Source organism: Chiloscyllium plagiosum, chromosome 1 (assembly GCF_004010195.1).
Source record: "Chiloscyllium plagiosum isolate BGI_BamShark_2017 chromosome 1, ASM401019v2, whole genome shotgun sequence".
Lineage (NCBI taxonomy): Eukaryota > Metazoa > Chordata > Chondrichthyes > Orectolobiformes > Hemiscylliidae > Chiloscyllium > Chiloscyllium plagiosum.
The window spans coordinates 43,502,900-43,520,173 of record NC_057710.1 but is presented as its reverse complement, the minus strand read 5'-3'; the positions used below and the strand labels follow the sequence as shown (position 1 = coordinate 43,520,173).

Genomic DNA, 17,274 nt, shown 5'->3' with positions numbered 1-17,274 from the left:
TACAAATGATTTTGTCAATTCAAATAACTTTCTTGAAGGTCAAAGCACTTTAAAATGAAATTAAACTGTTCTAGTTACACATAGTTCTGGCCTTCCTCTGTTTTCAGATTGAAAGAACAAACAGTGCAACACCTTTGAATGAAAGCAGGGGTAAAGGCATCGACTGTGCTGCACTCAGTGCTATGGTGCAGCTGGCACAAATCTTGGTCGGAGTGGGTGTTGGAGCCTTAGTAAATTTGGCTGGCACTGTGAAGGTTGTTGTAATTACTTCATCTGCCATCTCATTATTTGGTTGTTGCTTTGTCGGATTGTTTGTCCAATATGGTCAGTGAGAACATTATCAAAACAATGTAAATACAGCAATAATCTTTTTTTTGTAACTTTGTGAATTAATATATTCTGAATATTCTGAATTTTTAAGCATGCCTTACATTGAATTTTCCCCAATACTTCCAGCAGACTATGTTTCTGATAATGGTAAGGTGATCCTGTAAGGTCTGAGTCCTTACTAATGGTTTCTGTGGGACTAATTTGTTTGTTGATGTGTGTGTGGCAAAGGCCACTTAAGGAAATGTGACAGAGTAGTGAGTATTAAACCGAGCTGTACTGGCCAGGAAAGCAATAGGAAAGGCAAATTGCCTAGATTCATGATCCTGATAACATCCTGCACATTTTTACTGAAAAACACGTGGTCAGATGTCATGATCACCCTCTCAGACTGATTCCCTGATATGGTACTCTGGGCATGAGTAATACTGTTTATTCATTCATAATATGTCGAGTTCACTGACTAAGACAGTCTTTATTGCTCATCCCTAATTGTCTTGCGAAGGTGATGGGAAGAGATTACAGAGCTTTGGGAAGCAAAGGGATCTTAATTTCCTAGTGCATGAACTTCATAAAGCTAGTATACAGGTACAGTGAGGAATTTGGAAAGCTAACAGTATGTTATTATTTATTGCAAGGGGAATTGGCAAGAAAAGTCAGGAGGTTTAATGTAATTGTCCAAGATATCTGGAGCACTCTGAGTACTAACTGATCTGTTCGAAATGGGTTAGAAATAATTGAGAAAAGGAGAATAGCTTGCTGGGAATCCTGAGGAATTTAATAGTAGGTCAGGGACAGGGACTGAATAAAATTAGCATAAGCAAAACATTGCCAGTAAGGAAATTAATGGAATTAGAGAGAGAAGGCCCCAGAGTGATGGTTTCCATCTAAAAGGGTTAATGGAAGTAGGGGAATATATTGTCCGTGCACTTACGACAATCTTTCAGTGTTCCATAGATACAGCAGTCGTCTCTCTAGGTTCAAAAATTGCATGTCATTCCACTGTTTAAGAAGCACAGAAGAGAAAACCCAAGGGAATTTCAGACCAGTCAGCTTAATATCTGTGTTGGGGGATTTGTTTAATTTTACATCTGAGAAAGATAAATATTTGTTAAGCAAAGATATTAAAAGATATGGGCAATGGTGTTAAACCACAGGTTTTAAAGCAAAGGTATTAAAGGTACTAAAAGATATGGGCATGATGTTAGCCCAAAAATCAGCCATGATCTCATTGAATGGTAGCACAGGTGCAAGGTGCTGAATGGCCTGCTCCTGTTCCCATACCCCGACATCTACACCTGAACTGCATAGAAGGTCAAGTTTAACAGGTGGTGCCTGTAATTTTCCCTCCATGTTATATAACCTCCTGCCTTGAAAATTCTCCATCAGCACTGATCTAAAATCCTGGTACACTCTACCTTACAGTCTAGATGTATCTTCACCATCAGACTGCCAGTAGCTCAAGAAGGGAGCTTAACACACTTTCACAAGGGCAGCTCATGCTCAATAAATGGGCAATAAATACTGGTCTTACCAAAAAACACATTTCTCAGAAATTTATAACATCCCCCATAATTTACTTTGAACTTTAGGAGAACATCTTCAGGCCCAGAGTTTGATACAAAACCACATGCAATCATTCTATACAGTATTTTAGAAACATACATTACTGAAACAGAATTTTGCGAAGGGAAACATACAGTCAAAATATTTGACCCTGCTTAATTTCTATTGTCGCTTATAAACATATCACAGGATTGGCATGTTCAATTTACATACAAAATGGCACATTCACCCATCCTCGCACCACTTTTCAAAAACTAAAACTAAAGAAGTTCTTTTCGAAAGAAATATTTTTATTAAAAAATGAGCAAAAAGTATTATTTTCAAATTTAGGCTTTTGCTAAGCCACTTAACAAATAATGCATCTAGCCTTATCGATGAGCAGTTCTGATAATGTGTGCAATTATATTTAACCCACAATATGTGTACCTGCAAATATTATGTAACTCATTGAATCTTCAATTCTATCGTAACATAATCTGAGAATTATTTTTAATGTTGAACAATTTAATAAAAGAAAGGACTTTTAAACAAAAGACTCGAGTACATTATAATGTCAGTAGGAACCTTATTAAGCAGGTTTCATTTCTCAATGATTTCTTTCGGGCAATTTTCTACTCCGTGCTGAAGCCTGATTCCTTGCTGAAGTATGGTCTCATGACATTGCTATGTTCCTGAATCTTGTCAAAGTGGCTGCTGAACAACTATGAGCCGCATCAGCTAGTACCAGCTAGCTGTAAATATGCCAACTAGATGTCAAAACTAGGCTCCATCCTTCTTACACACAAGATTTAGATGTAAATAATTTGAACAGGAAGATTCTTTAAAAATAGTTGTTTCTGGGATAGAGTCACTGCAAGTTCAGACAGAATTTATTGCCAATGTCTAACTGTCCTTGAAAAGATAGTGGGTGCTACATTCTTGAACTGCTGCAGTCCTTAGCATGTCGGTACGCCCGCAATACTGCCAGAATTTTGCCCCAGCAGCAATGAAGAAATGGTGATATAGTTCCAAGTCAAGACAGTATTCTTATGTATCTGCTGCTTTTGTCCTTCTGAGGAATAGAGGTCTTGGATTGGAAAGGTGCTGTCTAAGGAACCTTAGTGAATTACTGCAATGCAAGTGGTAGTTGTTTGGGAATAATAAGGAATAAAGGCTTGAGTAGATTGAGCCTCCTCTAACTAAGGAGGCTCAGGCCAACTGAAATATCCCAGCTGCAGATTAGCCCAAGATCATATTCCCACAAGATTTAAATTTGATTGATAATTGACTGGTCAAACACTTTAATCACAATTAGAAGATTGGGTTAAGAATCAGTTGAAAAGGTTACCTTCTACTCTAATGTAATTTATTGTACATAGAAGTTACAAACTGAAACAAACCATTCAGTCCAAACAATCTAAATTTACTCTCCATGCAAAACATATTCCTAATCAGAAATAGCTACCTTTTTTTCTCCCTTTTCTTGAATCTATCTGATCTCATCTTAGATTTTGACATGGGTTTTGCCTTAATCACTAACACCAAAGTAAATTCCACAGTTCCTGTGTAAAGATGTGACTGGTGCCCATTCCTAAATCTTTACCTCTTTGCTCCTCATTCTGGATTTTAAAATAACTGAAACAATCTATTTCTGACCATCCAGTTCAATTTTTAAAATAACTTTCAACACTTCCATTACATTTTCCAGCTTTTCTAAATTTAATATCAAATATTGTGTTATGCTTAATTTGTCTTTGTTATGCCTGAACACCTTCTTATCAGGAACATGGCCTGTTTCCTTTGATATAAAGTTGTGGTTTCTCAGGTCCCCTGGTCAGGAAAAGTGTCTCATATTTGAAACTGAGATGTCTGATTTTAAAAATGTATTTGTCGATGTAACAGTAAAAAGGCTCATAGTAGCAGAGACTCCTGCAAATGTATCATAACTACTACTTCTAACGTCCAGCAGGAAAAGTCACTATGGCATGCACTAAGTGATTATTAACAATTACTGGTTGCACATCAATTGTTACTTCTACTGTATTCCTGTAGCTGCATAGCAACATATACCAGACATTGTCTTGTGTTTCAACATTGTTTCATTTTTAGTGATGTTATGAAAATAAAAGCTATGTAATTAAAATCACAGAATGCTGCAGAAGAGAAATATCCTACTCAGCTCATGAGTCACAAGACAGATAAACTCATTCACACTTCCATTCTTCTGCTCCACCTTCAGGGGCCATTTTCAGTTAGTTCAATAGCCTAGGCTGCTGACTCCCTTTCACTCATTTCACACTGTCTCATAACATCAAATGCCTCCATACTATTTAATGTCCCTGTTTTTTTTCCAAGTATTGCATATTTGCATGTAAACCAGTTTAAATGGATGCTGCTTCAACAAACAGAATCATTGGGTGGAATGTTAATGAGGTCTGAGTGACATGGGTTATGCTGAGATGTGTGACAGAATGGATGAGAAATTCCTTGATACCAATCTCGATGTGAAGATCATCTTGCTCCATTGATTGCTTTTCACTAGTGGTGTGGAAAGATTCTCACCAGCATTGGCAAGTGGTCAATGGATGGCAAGTAACATTTCTTAAACGCCTCATTGATAGCCCACCTGGCCCTGTTAATATTCTGCTTCCAATCTTACCAAACTCACCCAACAAGCTGGTCATTGACAAACCTGGAAACCAGAGTGAGTACCTGGTACATTCAGCCCACTGGTCTATTTGAATGATCTTCATGTTGCTCACAACCAAATTCCAGGCCAGGGCACAATCCATGGGCACCAGCCACACATACCATTCCTCTGAGTTCATTAACAATAAGCATTCAGTGAACCCTCACGGTTATCCTCTCCGATGCTAAAACACCACAGCACCAACTGAACTGTTATATGCCATTGTACCATTGTAAACTGTGAGGACCACAATGTAGAAGTTCCAAAGGACATAGAAAAGTTGATTGAGTTGCCACATATGTGGCAAATGAAGTTCAATGCAGAGAAATATGAGGTGATACGTTTTGGTAGGAAGAACATGGGAAGACAATATAAAGCAAAAAGTACACTCTTAAAGGGTTGCCTGAACAGAGAAATTGAGTATGTGCACATAACTCACTAATGGCAACAGGATAGATTAATTCATAATACAATATTATTGATTTTATCAGTAGCAGAATACAATACAAGAGCAAGGAAGTTATGCTGAACTTGTAAGCGATATTAGTTTGGCTTCAGCTGGTCTAGTTTGATCATCTAGTCAATGTTTAGTTCTGAGCACTGCACATTTGAAAGGATGTGAAGACATTGGGGTTTACAAAAATGATTCCACAGCTGAGGGATTTCAGTAATGAGAATTTGCTCAAAGTATTTAAATTGATGAGTTACCTAGACTGAGTAATTTTTTTAAAATGTTCCCACTTACAAAAAACATGCGAAGACCCAAATTTAACATAGAAGAAGCAAAAGGTAATGAAGAAAGTCTTCTTCACATAATGACATCTGGAATGAACTGCCAGGAAGTGAGGTAGAATCAGTTTCAATCAGGTATTCAAAAGAATTTTGAAACTATTTGAAAAGGAAAATGTACAGTCACAGGAAGAAGCTGGCATGTCACAAAATGACCTGCTCATTTGGAGCTGACAGATGGCAAAGTCATTATGGGCCAAATAGCCTCCTTTTGTGCTATAATAATTCTGAGATTCTGTGCGGTACTGATATTTCAATGAATACAGTTGGAAAGAGTTTTTTTAATATAATGAATCACAGTTCTTTTGGTTAATGACAGAATATTACAAGGATGTTTTCTCCCAGAAGAATGTTGTCTAAGTCTGAGGAACTTTAATCAAGAACAGCTTCTTTCCTGCTGTTATTAGATTGCTGAATGGACCTTTCTGATTTCAAATAATGTTGATCTTACTAATATTAATCTTGTTTTTATGCCTCCTGTGCAGTCATAATCTTGTATGTCTCACTCTGTCTAAACCCCTATGATCTGTATGTCCTTATTTGCTATGATCTGGCTGTATTGCTTGCAAAACAAACCTTTTTACTTTACTTACTTACATGTGACAGCAATAAATTAAATCAAAATGAATCAAATCAAATTATAGCAATACAATACATTGGTATGTGCCTTGACTGTGGATTATGCACACTCTGAAGGCCCAACATGTCTGATGCCTAACTTGAATGATCAAAATATCAATCTTGGTCGTACAGCACATCAATATCTATAAGAATCCCTGGCATGCTGGCAGAAGGTCAGTAAGTAATGGGAGTAGGAGGTGAGATTGAATGTAGTGGACATCAAGACCGCTTTGCTGAAAATGTGTTGCTGGAAAAGCGCAGCAGGTCAGGCAGCATCCAGGGAACAGGAGAATCGACGTTTTGGGCATAAGCCCTTCTTCAGGAAGGGCTGTGGATCAAGACCACTTTGACTGAGTGTGGCATCAATGATCAAAGCAAAACTAGAGACAATGAAAATCAGAGGCTATAATCTCCACTAGTTGGAGTCATACCTCCCACATGGAAGGTAGTTGGCGTTGCTGGATGTAAGTTATTTCTACTTCAGGACATCTCTGCAGAGTCATTCAGGGTGGTGTCATAAGCCTAATCATCTTCAGCTGCTTCATCAATTACCTTCACTCCGTCACAAAGTCAGAAGAGGAAATGTTTGTTGATGACTGCACAATGTTCAGCACCATTTGCAACTCCAGATACTAAAGCAGTCCATATCTAAATGCAACAAGATCTTGATAATGCCTAGAGTTGGGCTGACAAGCAAGACGTAACATACATGTCATACAAATGCCAGGCAATGACCATCTCCAAGGAGAGAGTGAGGACTGCAGATGCTGGGGATCAGAGCTGAAAATGTGTTGCTGGAAAAGTGCAGCAGGTCAGGCAGCATCCAAGGAACAGGAGAATCGACTTTTCGGGCATAAGCTTATGCCCGAAACGTCGATTATCCTGTTCCTTGGATGTTGCCTGACCTGCTGCGCTTTTCCAGCAACACATTTTCAGCAATGACCATCTCCAAACAGGAGAGAATCTAACCATCATCCTTAACATTCAGTGCCATTGACATTGCCAAGTGCTCTAATTCCTGGGGCATTACCATTGGCCAGAAACTGAACTGATCTAGCCATATGAGTATTATGGCTACAAGGGTAGTTCAGATGCTAGGAATCCTGTTGCAAGTAACTCACCTCTTGACTCCCAGTATCTGTCCACCATCTACAGGTTCAAGTCAGGGGTGTGATGGAAAATTTCCCACTTTCCTGGATGAATACAAAGTCCTTCAACAAAGTCTGAGTTTGACACCATCCAGGAAAAGCAAGCTCACTTCATTGGCAGTTCACTAGGTCAAAATCCCAGAATTTCTTTCTTATAAGCGCTCTGGATGATCTTCCACTAAATGGACTGCAGTGGTTCAAAGAGACAGTTCACTAGCACCTTCTGAAGCTCAGCTAGAAATGGGCAATAAATGTTGGCTCAGACAGCAAAGCACACAGCCCATTAATGTGTAAGGTAAAGTATGACTGGTCTGTGGCAGAAATGATAACCGCTTGGTGATAAAGTTATGGCTGAAAGACTTGAAGTTTACATTCAAAATTAAACACTAAGTCCAAAATATATTTGATACATTCAATGATTTTAAAATATGTCATTAGACTAAATCAAGTGTTTAGAGAGTAAATCAACAAATCTAATTTATTTACATTCAAATAATACACAGAAGCAAATAGGCAGATACTAGAATGTCAGGTGCTATTTTAAAATATATACATCTTACAGGATTCAGTAGAGAATATTGTTCTCTTAGCATTTTTTATAATTCTCTAGATTAAATTACTCAAAATAAAAAAAAGTGAATATCCAATTTGAACACTGCTCTTTGTCAACTTCTTTCCTTACAAATCCAGAAAGAAAGAATATCTCATCCAAATATAATTGCCCATAACAATGTACAGAAATGAATGTTCTCCCTCAGTACAGAAATGAATGTAGTGGTTGTAACGAGGTCAGGCAGGTGGACCTCATAGAAAATGAGTTCCCTGATTGGGCTGATAATCTGGTCCAATCAAGGAGACTTGGCTGACAGATAAGAACAGGAGTGTCAAAGTTTCTGTTCACTCTGACAGCTGGCTCAGATGAAACTGGATCAGTGACAAGAGATCTCCACGTGTAACTGAACGGTGATTTGGTGATGGGATACCAGCTTCTGTGGAGTTATTTAACTTATATTATGTAGTCATCGTGGAATGAATTTTAAACCATATCAGCCAGAATTAATAGGCAGAATACCACCTTGAGCTACACACCTGATAGCTATGAGAAAAAAAGGCAGAAATAAGTTGTCTTTTGTTTGCTTTCATTTTGTTTTTGATGTAGAAAATAATTTTATTGATGCAAAAACGCATATTCTATAATAGAGAAACATTTATTGTTAATAAGGATACATTATACGGGGCTTTTAACAATAACCATAACATTTTTGTAAACATGACAATAATTGGTACTAATCTTCTGAGAGTCTGACATCAAACTATAATAAACCTCTCAATATAAACCCCAGCCACAATCAGTTCACTATGACAAGATACTGAATTCTGCAATGCTTTAGTTCCAAAAGGTATGTTTAAGATGTGAAAGATCAACATTTTCAAGTACGAACCATATTTTGCTGAAGAATTAATGGCCATGAACGATTCAGACCATTATTAATGTATAATGTGTTGTGTATTGAGGGAGTGACGTTTATGAATTTAGGGTAGATAAAGGAGGGCAATATAAGCTGCTCTAGCCAGCAATGCCCACACACCATCAACAAATTTTAAAAAAAGATGATTTCCACAAGTTGATGGACAATTAGCATTATTCCATTGATAGATTTGTGTAAATACCATTTCATCCTTAATCACCCTATGAGTTTTATGAAATTGCTATATTTGCACATTGATTTTCCACAAAACATGCCACAGAAAATTCACCCGGTAATTAATACCATAAGCAGCTTTTTTTTAATAATAGAATAATGATGGAAGATTACCAATCCGTCTCTCCAGCCCAGAAAATGAATAATTAAAAGAATAATTAAAATGAAATCTTTTGGAGTTTTATGAGAATTGTTGGAGATTTTAAAAATTTTGTGTTACTTGCCCTTTGTCTCTTTTAATAATTATCTTCTTATTCAGTCTTTTGTTCTCTCTCTTCACTTCGGTTTCTATTTCTACATTGAATTCAACTTCTTAAATTCACTCTTAGATATTCATTTCCTCAATATTTAAATCTCATTAGCAAAGGAATGTGTGCCCCATTGTTCACCAAGATCCCAGATGCCTTAAGGTCATAACAGGTCATCATCAACTTCAAATATGTGGGCGCAAAAGTTAAAGCTAAATAGTCATGAAGAAGTTTTGATTTGCACATGCAAACAACATTTGGCCAAGACATTCTATTGGATTATTGCAAACTGAGACAAATTATCTCAATGAATTAAGACTAACCAATCTATCCTTTGAAAATAAACTGGTAAAAATGTGATTACTTGAAGTTGCTATATTTACATAAGGGAAATACTTAGACTTGAAGATTGTTTTCACCAAAAATGCTGAAACAACCTCAGCATCTCAATTGCTTCACAGATCCACTTTTGTGGATTATTAATGGATTAGCTGTGTCTTGTGCAATACTGATAAATTCACAGACAATTCAACATGTCAGCATGCTAGTCGTACCAGATGATAAATATAAATCAGGGAGAATCATGCGTGGTGATCATTACAGTGTCACTCTCTTGAGACTGAAACCCACAAGGTCTGCAAAGTTAAAATAGGTGTTTTTATATACTTGCCTTTTTTGCTGTTATGTGATTACATGCTCCATTCACATAAATGACAATCAGTGCAGCATTAACAACAAAATGTAATTGACAAATTGTGTGACTTCTCTATCTGTTTATTGTTACAAAAGGCAAAGCAAGCAATAATGATGACCACAGCGCAATATGCAGTTTATAGTATAAACCTGGAAACATGCTGAAGAATATATTGGTTCTCTTTCAGTTTTTAGCTCATGATAGCACCAGGACACTTAAAGGAAACATCATTTTAGCTAACTTGCTATCCAATGGTGTCTGTGCAGCAGTAATTTTGCTCCCAACAATACGTTAAACTTCATTTGCCCTAATTGATAGAAACCCAGAAATCCACCTGATCCCATAGGATTCCCAAAGGGCAAACTAAGTTAATATTGATCCCCAAGAGTGTTCCAATATTTTATTCCCCAATACCATGAATCACAGATGCTTGTGTATTATACATCCATAGGTGCTTACCACTCTTTGGTATGTCAAGCAGGTGGTAATTTTTCATATGTTAATATGAACAGTGAATGCAGCATGTAACCTAATAATGAAAGATACCAACCTTCACTCAATATCCATGAGCGCACCTTTCAATAAGGAACAGAGAAGTCAGTAAGACTGTTTTGTTTTCCTGAATGTCATTCAAAGGTAATGCGATTATTTATAATACCCAAACAGCATTTCTGCAATTGCATGTTACCTTCTGAACATCCTAATGTTTAGGTTGTCTTGCCTTTGTAGAATTAGAAACATCTTTGCTCACATTTATATTTGTAAACGGCTTGTTTTTGGCTTGCACGGAAGAACGTTTATTGAGTAAAATGATTTCTTACTGGCAAATAGTTTTTAAATTTTACTGAAAGACTTTCCACCTTTTACCTTATGTAAACCATAACTCTTTCAAAACTCTTCTACTGTATGTTATCTTTCACCAAGTCACCTTTAGTCTTGAGTTCACTGATTCAGTGTTTTTCAATCTAACAATGTCTCAGATTTAAAGTTCTAATTTTGGTACCCAAATCTAACCTCTATAATTTAGTAAAACCTTCAAAGAATTCTCTGTTACTATGATTCTGGCCTCTTCAACATCTCTCATTTTCATCACTCCAGCACTGGTGAATTCATCAGTTTAGGTCTTGTGTCAACCTGTTGAGTGGAAGTAGCACAGTAAGGAAAGTTGTTAATTTCGTTAAAAGATCTGTAGAATCTGTAATTCTTTTAAAGAATGTTTGAAGGGATTTTAAGAGCTTTCATCAATTGTAAATGGATCAATTTTAAATGTCTTTATTAATAAAATCCTAGTACCAATAGAAAGCTGTATTGCTGACAGACACAAAGGGGAGTTACAGACAAAGGCAGTTACTGGGAGAGATGCTGGAAGTTGAAGACAATCCACACACAGGTACAAAGACAGAGCAGACAAAGTTAGAAACAGGAACACAGAGAATTCTTGTGAGGAGAAGCAGTAAATTAGTCCCTATACAGTTTCTTTTCTGTTTTGCAGAAGACAGGAGCTCAAGGAGGTACTTTGAAAAGTGAGTAAAATGGTCTAATACAGAGAAAGCTGTGTGAATAGCTTGTAGAGTTTTTTAAAGATGGCTCCTTTTCTGGAAGTGACCAAACTGTGAGGTGGGAGGGGGCATTCGTAATTGCTTGAAAATAAACACTTTGAACCTACACCATTAGAATTGTCAGGGCCTGACTGACAAATAGTTTGTCAAAGCCATCTTGCTGATGATAATTGCATTTGAGAAATTCAAAAGTGACAGGAGCTTTCAGTTAGGATTCCTGACCTACATTGTGTGAAAAAAGAATAACATTCTGTGGAACTATATAACCACATACCACTTTTGTATGAGTCATAGAGTCATAGAGGTATCCTATCCATGTCCCTCATGATTTTATAAACCTCTATGAGGTCACCCCTTAACCTCTGACACTCCAGGGAAAACAGTCTCTGCCTATTCAGTCTCTCCCTTTGGCTCAAATCCTCCAACCTTGGCAAAATCCTTGTAAATCTTTTCTGAACCATTTCAAGTGTCCAACTCCTTTCTGATAAGAAGGAGACCAGAATTGCATGCAATATTCCAACAGTGGCCTAACCAACATCCTATATAGCTGCAAAATGACCTCCCAACTCCTGTACTCAATACTCTGACCAATAAAAGAAAACATACCAAACGCCTTCTTCACTATTTGATAAGGGTTGATTTCTGGTAATCATATGATATTGTCTAATGATAATTTTTGTCAAGCACATGACTCCAATCTCTGTGGAGAATAAAGAAAGCCCCTATGAAAGACAGGATTGGCCTTTCAAAATGACTGACATCCCAGGAACCAATCAGGACATAATAAGAAGAAATATCAATAAGATGACTATAATCTTTAAAACCAAAACCAAATTGACCACACACCACCTTGACAATTTAAGACTGATCATATACTGTTTGTGCACTAACAAGTCAGAGCTCAGGGATTCTACTGACCTTGGACAGATTTGAAATAATATAAATATTTCTGTTCTGACTGCTTCAAAATAGATCTGATATTTAATTTAAAATTTAATTTGTCTGTTAATTCATACGTAATAGTGTTGGTTCTGGTTCATATTGAGGTAAAGAATAGCTATAAAAATTAGCGTCCTGTAGGTAACTTCTTCCATTATGGTTTATGGTTTCCCCAAAAAGATCACCATAACTCTAAGGTCTGAAGTTTCCTCACTAAACCTTTTTATTTTACTTTTCTATGTTTCTTTCTCCTTTACTGCATTCCACAAAATGTCTTCATTTTAAATTCATTGTGTCAAACTTTGTCTTCTAACACTTCTGTTAAGTGCCTTGGATTTACTAAAAAATGCCCTACAAAAGCAACTTACTATGATTGTTTTAAACACTTGCTTTGTCTGCAGTTATACTACAGAGAAACTCAGGTGATTGAAAGATAATGTTTTGAAGAGTTGCACACCAGAAAAAGTTCTATGTATTTAAAAGTCTTTCTCACTGGCAACATTTTGTTTTGAGCTGAAGTGGTGCAGAAGGGAACGTCTATGTGTCTGTACTCTTTACAATGATTCAATTTTTTTATTATTATGCAACAATGAAGATGAATAGAAAATATGAGCCCATTTTTTAATGATCTCCTTTAGCCTGCTCCAAAGGTTTTTTTTTAATCTGGTGTTACTCCCGAGATATGTGAGCCAGGTTTTACACTGCTTGACATGCTGCATTCTGAAGTTAGGCTGGCTCCAGACTCTGAAGTTACATTGGCACTAGCAACTTTGCCATGTACCCAAAAACTATTTACAACAGTACAAAAGTAGCAGATTAAATCCAAGTTGCAATAGGTCTCACTGTCATACATAATGCATCAAGGAACCAGGGACTTCAAAGTGAAGGTCCAGATATTTGAAAAGGAGACTTAATCAAAACTATAGGTAAGAAACAGGGGAGTGGGACTAAATAGATAGATTTAAAAGAGATATGAGTGAACAAACTTCCTCTTTCTGCATTGTATCATTTGATGATTTAGTATAATGCCATTTTTGGCCACAGTTCTACTTGAACTACTCTGAAACCCAAACAATGTAGGAGTACATCTGGGAGGAGCTCATGCACTTCAGTCAAATTACCAACCCAACTCTTTAATTAATTCTGATATGTGTCAATGCATATCTGAAACTGTTTTACATCAATGCAAATGAAGAGTATAATAATGCTCAACTAATAAACTGTTTTTAGCACGCTAATTATCTATTTAGCAAAAATAGTTAATACTTCCAATACCATTTTGGTTCATAACTTTAATTTTCAAATTATGAGCCAAAATTGGTGAATATGAAAATAATTAAATTGTACAATCTTTGAATCATGAATCTTTGTTGTCGACACTATTATCATGGAGGAATATAAACATGCAGATTCCGAGTATAAAAGCTAAATTCTAACAAATAATGTCATCCGCAGAAGAGGAGTTTTATAAGATCGAAATTTCGGTGTGTTTTACAGTAACCGCAGTTACTGTGCCGGACCCAATTAACACTGTTGTGAAAGTTGAATCCCGAAACACAAATATAGTTATGTACCAGAATCTCCACAGATCGATGGTTTGGATCATTCAGCGGTCATATAGAATGCGAATGGCGAATTATGTGAAGACGGAGAATTTTACAATAAATGTCTCGGACCGAAAAATAAAGGAAGAATGTAAAAGACAGAGATAAACTGTAATTTGGAGGGCACATTGATTGCAATTTGAATTGAAAACGATGTTGTGTCTCTCAGGGCCTTACGGAGATATGGCAACCTGTCTCACAGTTGCTAGGATTTCACCTGACGCCTTTTACAGAATGAAATTGATTTATTTTCTGCTCAATTTGTCACTCTGATTAAATGAAACATACAGCTTGAGTCTGTGTCACGATATTTACTATCATTCATAGTATTTCTTTGTTTAAGAAGGCTACAAACTATTGTAAGAGATTGAACTCAATGTTTCCTACGTAGACATGGTGAGTACTTTCGTTCGGAAAAGTGCGAGTGCCCTATTTGGTAGTTTTTGATGCTGTACACTAAAATGAGCTGTACTTGGTTCCAATCCGATTATTATTTCACAACAATCTCGAGGGATCCATTCGTGTTTAATTGCAGGGACTGTTGCCTGGCGGTTCTGCGAGTAACTCAGTCCCGATGCGCTGACATCCACTGTAGCGATTTCGGAAAGGGAATTTCGCCGTTCAGGGCAACGCGTATAAACGTTACAACAAAAAGTGACGGAGAAACTCGGCGGGTATATCTGTACAGAGAGAAAATAGTTAATGATTGGAGTCCGATGTGACTCTATGTTCGCACCGCTGGTGTTGGGTTGGGCACTGCTGCGGTTTCAGCTGTCCAACCGACTAACCCAGAGCAACTTGGGCTGGAGACACGATCGAACTGGAATGGCAAAGTGAGAATCGTTCAGGAGTAGACTAAACCTAGGCAGACTTGGACTACATGTACCATTTGGAAAGGATTTAGAGAGAAATTATATTGTTCTTCTAAGAAGCGGAACCACCTATCCCGTTCCCCAAGCCAGGGACTCCTCAATAGCGGGGCTCCACTGAGTTGGCGGGCAAGATGTCGTATCGCCCATTGCACATCACAGCCCCCGGGGGGTAATACAAAACTTCCGGCGGCTGTACGGGGTTTTTCGGAATGATGACATGCCTCTGCTCATCCTGCTCTGGCTTGGTGCTGGCTGTGAAGGGCCGCATGTGTATAATGGTGGGGGAGGAGATCCTCCAGAACATGCCCTTCAGCGCCTTGCGGAACTCTCTCCTCATCAGGCAGTACAGGATGGGGTTCAGGCAGCTGTTAGTGTGGGCCAGGCAGACGGTGATGGGGAAGACGTAGGACTGGGCGGTGTAGTATTCGGAGCTGAACTGAACGGCGTTGAGTTTGACCAGGACCCCCCAGAAGGTCAGCGCCTGGTTGGGCAGCCAGCACAGAAAGAAGGACAGCACCACGATGGTGACAGACTTGGTGACTCGGGACCTCCGGCTGGCGCTGGAGCTGCTGATATTCCTGTTGGTCACGTAGCGCAGCAAGAGCAAGTAGCAGACCGTGATGAGGACCAGGGGGATGAGGAAGCCCAACAGTACCTTCTGGATCTGATAGAGACCCAGCCAGAACTGGTTGGAGCCATTGTAGTCCGGGAACTTGAGCACGCACAGCTCCTCGTTGGAGACCTTGGTGGTGGTGGAGAAGACGGCGTGCGGGATGCTGGCCAGAGCCGCGGAGATCCAGATCACCATGCTGACCCACATGGCCGAGCAGCCGCTCAGCTTGCTCCTGGGCTTCAGGGCGGACGCCACCGACCAGTAGCGGGCGATGCTCATAGCGGTCAGGAAGAAGACGCTGGCGTACATGTTCATGACGGTCACCAGGGAGACCAGCTTGCACATGAGGCTGCCGAAGGGCCAGCTGAAGTCCAGCGCCGTGTCCACCGCCCAGAAGGGCAGGGTCAGCACGAACTGGAAGTCGGTGGCCGCCAGTCCAGTGACGAACAGGTTGATGGAGGATTTCTTCCAGCTCCGCCTGCTCTTCATCAGGTAGAGCACCAGCAGGTTCCCGAGCAGCCCCAGGGCGCACACCACCGAGTACACCACCGACATGATGATGCGGGCGGCGGCCGAAGAGCCTCCCCCTGCCTCCAAGTCACCGCTCAGCGGCTCCCCCGCCCGGGACTCGTTGCTCCGGTTGAAGGCGGAGAACCAGGCGAGGGTGACGGTCCGGAGCCGGTAGCCGTGCTCCGCAGCCGCCGTCCGGTTGCTGCTGGCGATGAGGTCGAAGTCCATCCCATGGTCTGTCTGTTGTGTCCCGGCTCCAACTCCCCCCCCGCTCACTCCGACAGCTTCAGGCGGCAAATGTCCATCCTGGAGCCGAGAGCAGGCAGCTTTATAAACACCCTCCGCCAACCCCTCACACACACACACACCATCAGCCCCCTCCCACCGACACAGCTCCGCGCTTGCGTCCGCCCAGCCCAGCCTGGGATCTTGCCCCACCTCCCCTCCCTCCCTCCCTCCGAGTGACTCCTTTCCCCTCCCGTTTCGACTTGAGGTGAAGTGAGATTAAATCAAAGGCACACACAGCTTCCCTGCAAACTTCCCTCTCTCACCAACATCTCCATCGGACTGACCGCCCAGAGAGACAGTGGACAGACCGCCCCGAATATCGACTCGTTCTCCCAAACGGAAATATTTACGAACTAATCCCCCACTCTCCCTGCTGCCCGGTTGGACAGTAGCTTTTCCCCCCCGCCCCAATCCAATGTTTACCGCACTGACAGAGAGAGAGAGTTCACTCGCTCTTTGCGCGCTTCTTAAATTAAGGCGCGTCCAATCTCTCCCAGTCACCTGGAGAGGTACCAGGAGGGGGAATGGGTGTTAGAAATGACCATTTATCAAGGTCTGTTCCCTCCCTCCACGCCCCATCCCACCCCCGCCACTCTCCAAGAAAAGACAACGGGACCCTCTCAGGGTAGTGCCGCCTCATAGACTGAAGGGGTTTTAGAAGTTAAAAACAATCGCTGAAAAAAAAAGCTCCAGCAGCTTCTGTGGAGAGAAATCTGAGTAAATGTTCCAGGTCGAGTGACCCTTCCCCAGAACTGTCACTGATGCTGCCAGACCTGCTGAGCATTGCCAGCAATTTGTGTTTTTGATGCTGTTTGACAGTTCTGATTGACAGCATCCGCAGTTTTTTCAGGTTTTGGAAGTTGTTCGTTTACAGACATCGCCAGCGCTGACCGCTGCCTTGTCTTCCCACATTATTTATTGAAGTCATTAACTTGCAGTGGGTGACAAACAATATACAGCATTCGGCTGGAAACGCACGCACTGCCTTTTCTGGAGTTCCCCGTTGCTTCGTTTCGGTGCTCTTTGCTTTCTCATCTGGACAATCAATAAACTGGCACGATCCCATAACAGAAATGCGGGAGAATCTCAGCAGGTCTGGCAGCACCTGTGCCGAGAAGGCAGAAT

At 39.9% G+C, this 17,274-nt stretch overlaps 2 protein-coding genes across 2 annotated transcripts in view; one reads left to right on the top strand and one right to left on the bottom strand.

Annotated features, from left to right (window-relative positions):
* Positions 1–2,488, top strand: part of slc45a2 (solute carrier family 45 member 2) — a 47,179-nt gene extending 44,691 nt beyond the window's left edge. Inside the window, exon 7 of the mRNA XM_043680882.1 lies at positions 108–2,488. Coding sequence (XP_043536817.1) covers positions 108–332 — 225 coding nt within the window. The 3' untranslated portion in view covers positions 333–2,488. The remainder of the gene's footprint in view (positions 1–107) is intronic.
* A 9,344-nt stretch (positions 2,489–11,832) lies between these two features.
* rxfp3 (relaxin family peptide receptor 3) lies at positions 11,833–16,298 on the bottom strand. Its single transcript, XM_043680762.1, has one exon. The coding sequence runs from the start codon at positions 16,087–16,089 to the stop codon at positions 14,836–14,838; it is 1,254 nt and encodes a 417-aa protein (XP_043536697.1). The 5' UTR covers positions 16,090–16,298; the 3' UTR covers positions 11,833–14,835.
* Between the last annotated feature and the right edge of the window lie 976 nt (positions 16,299–17,274).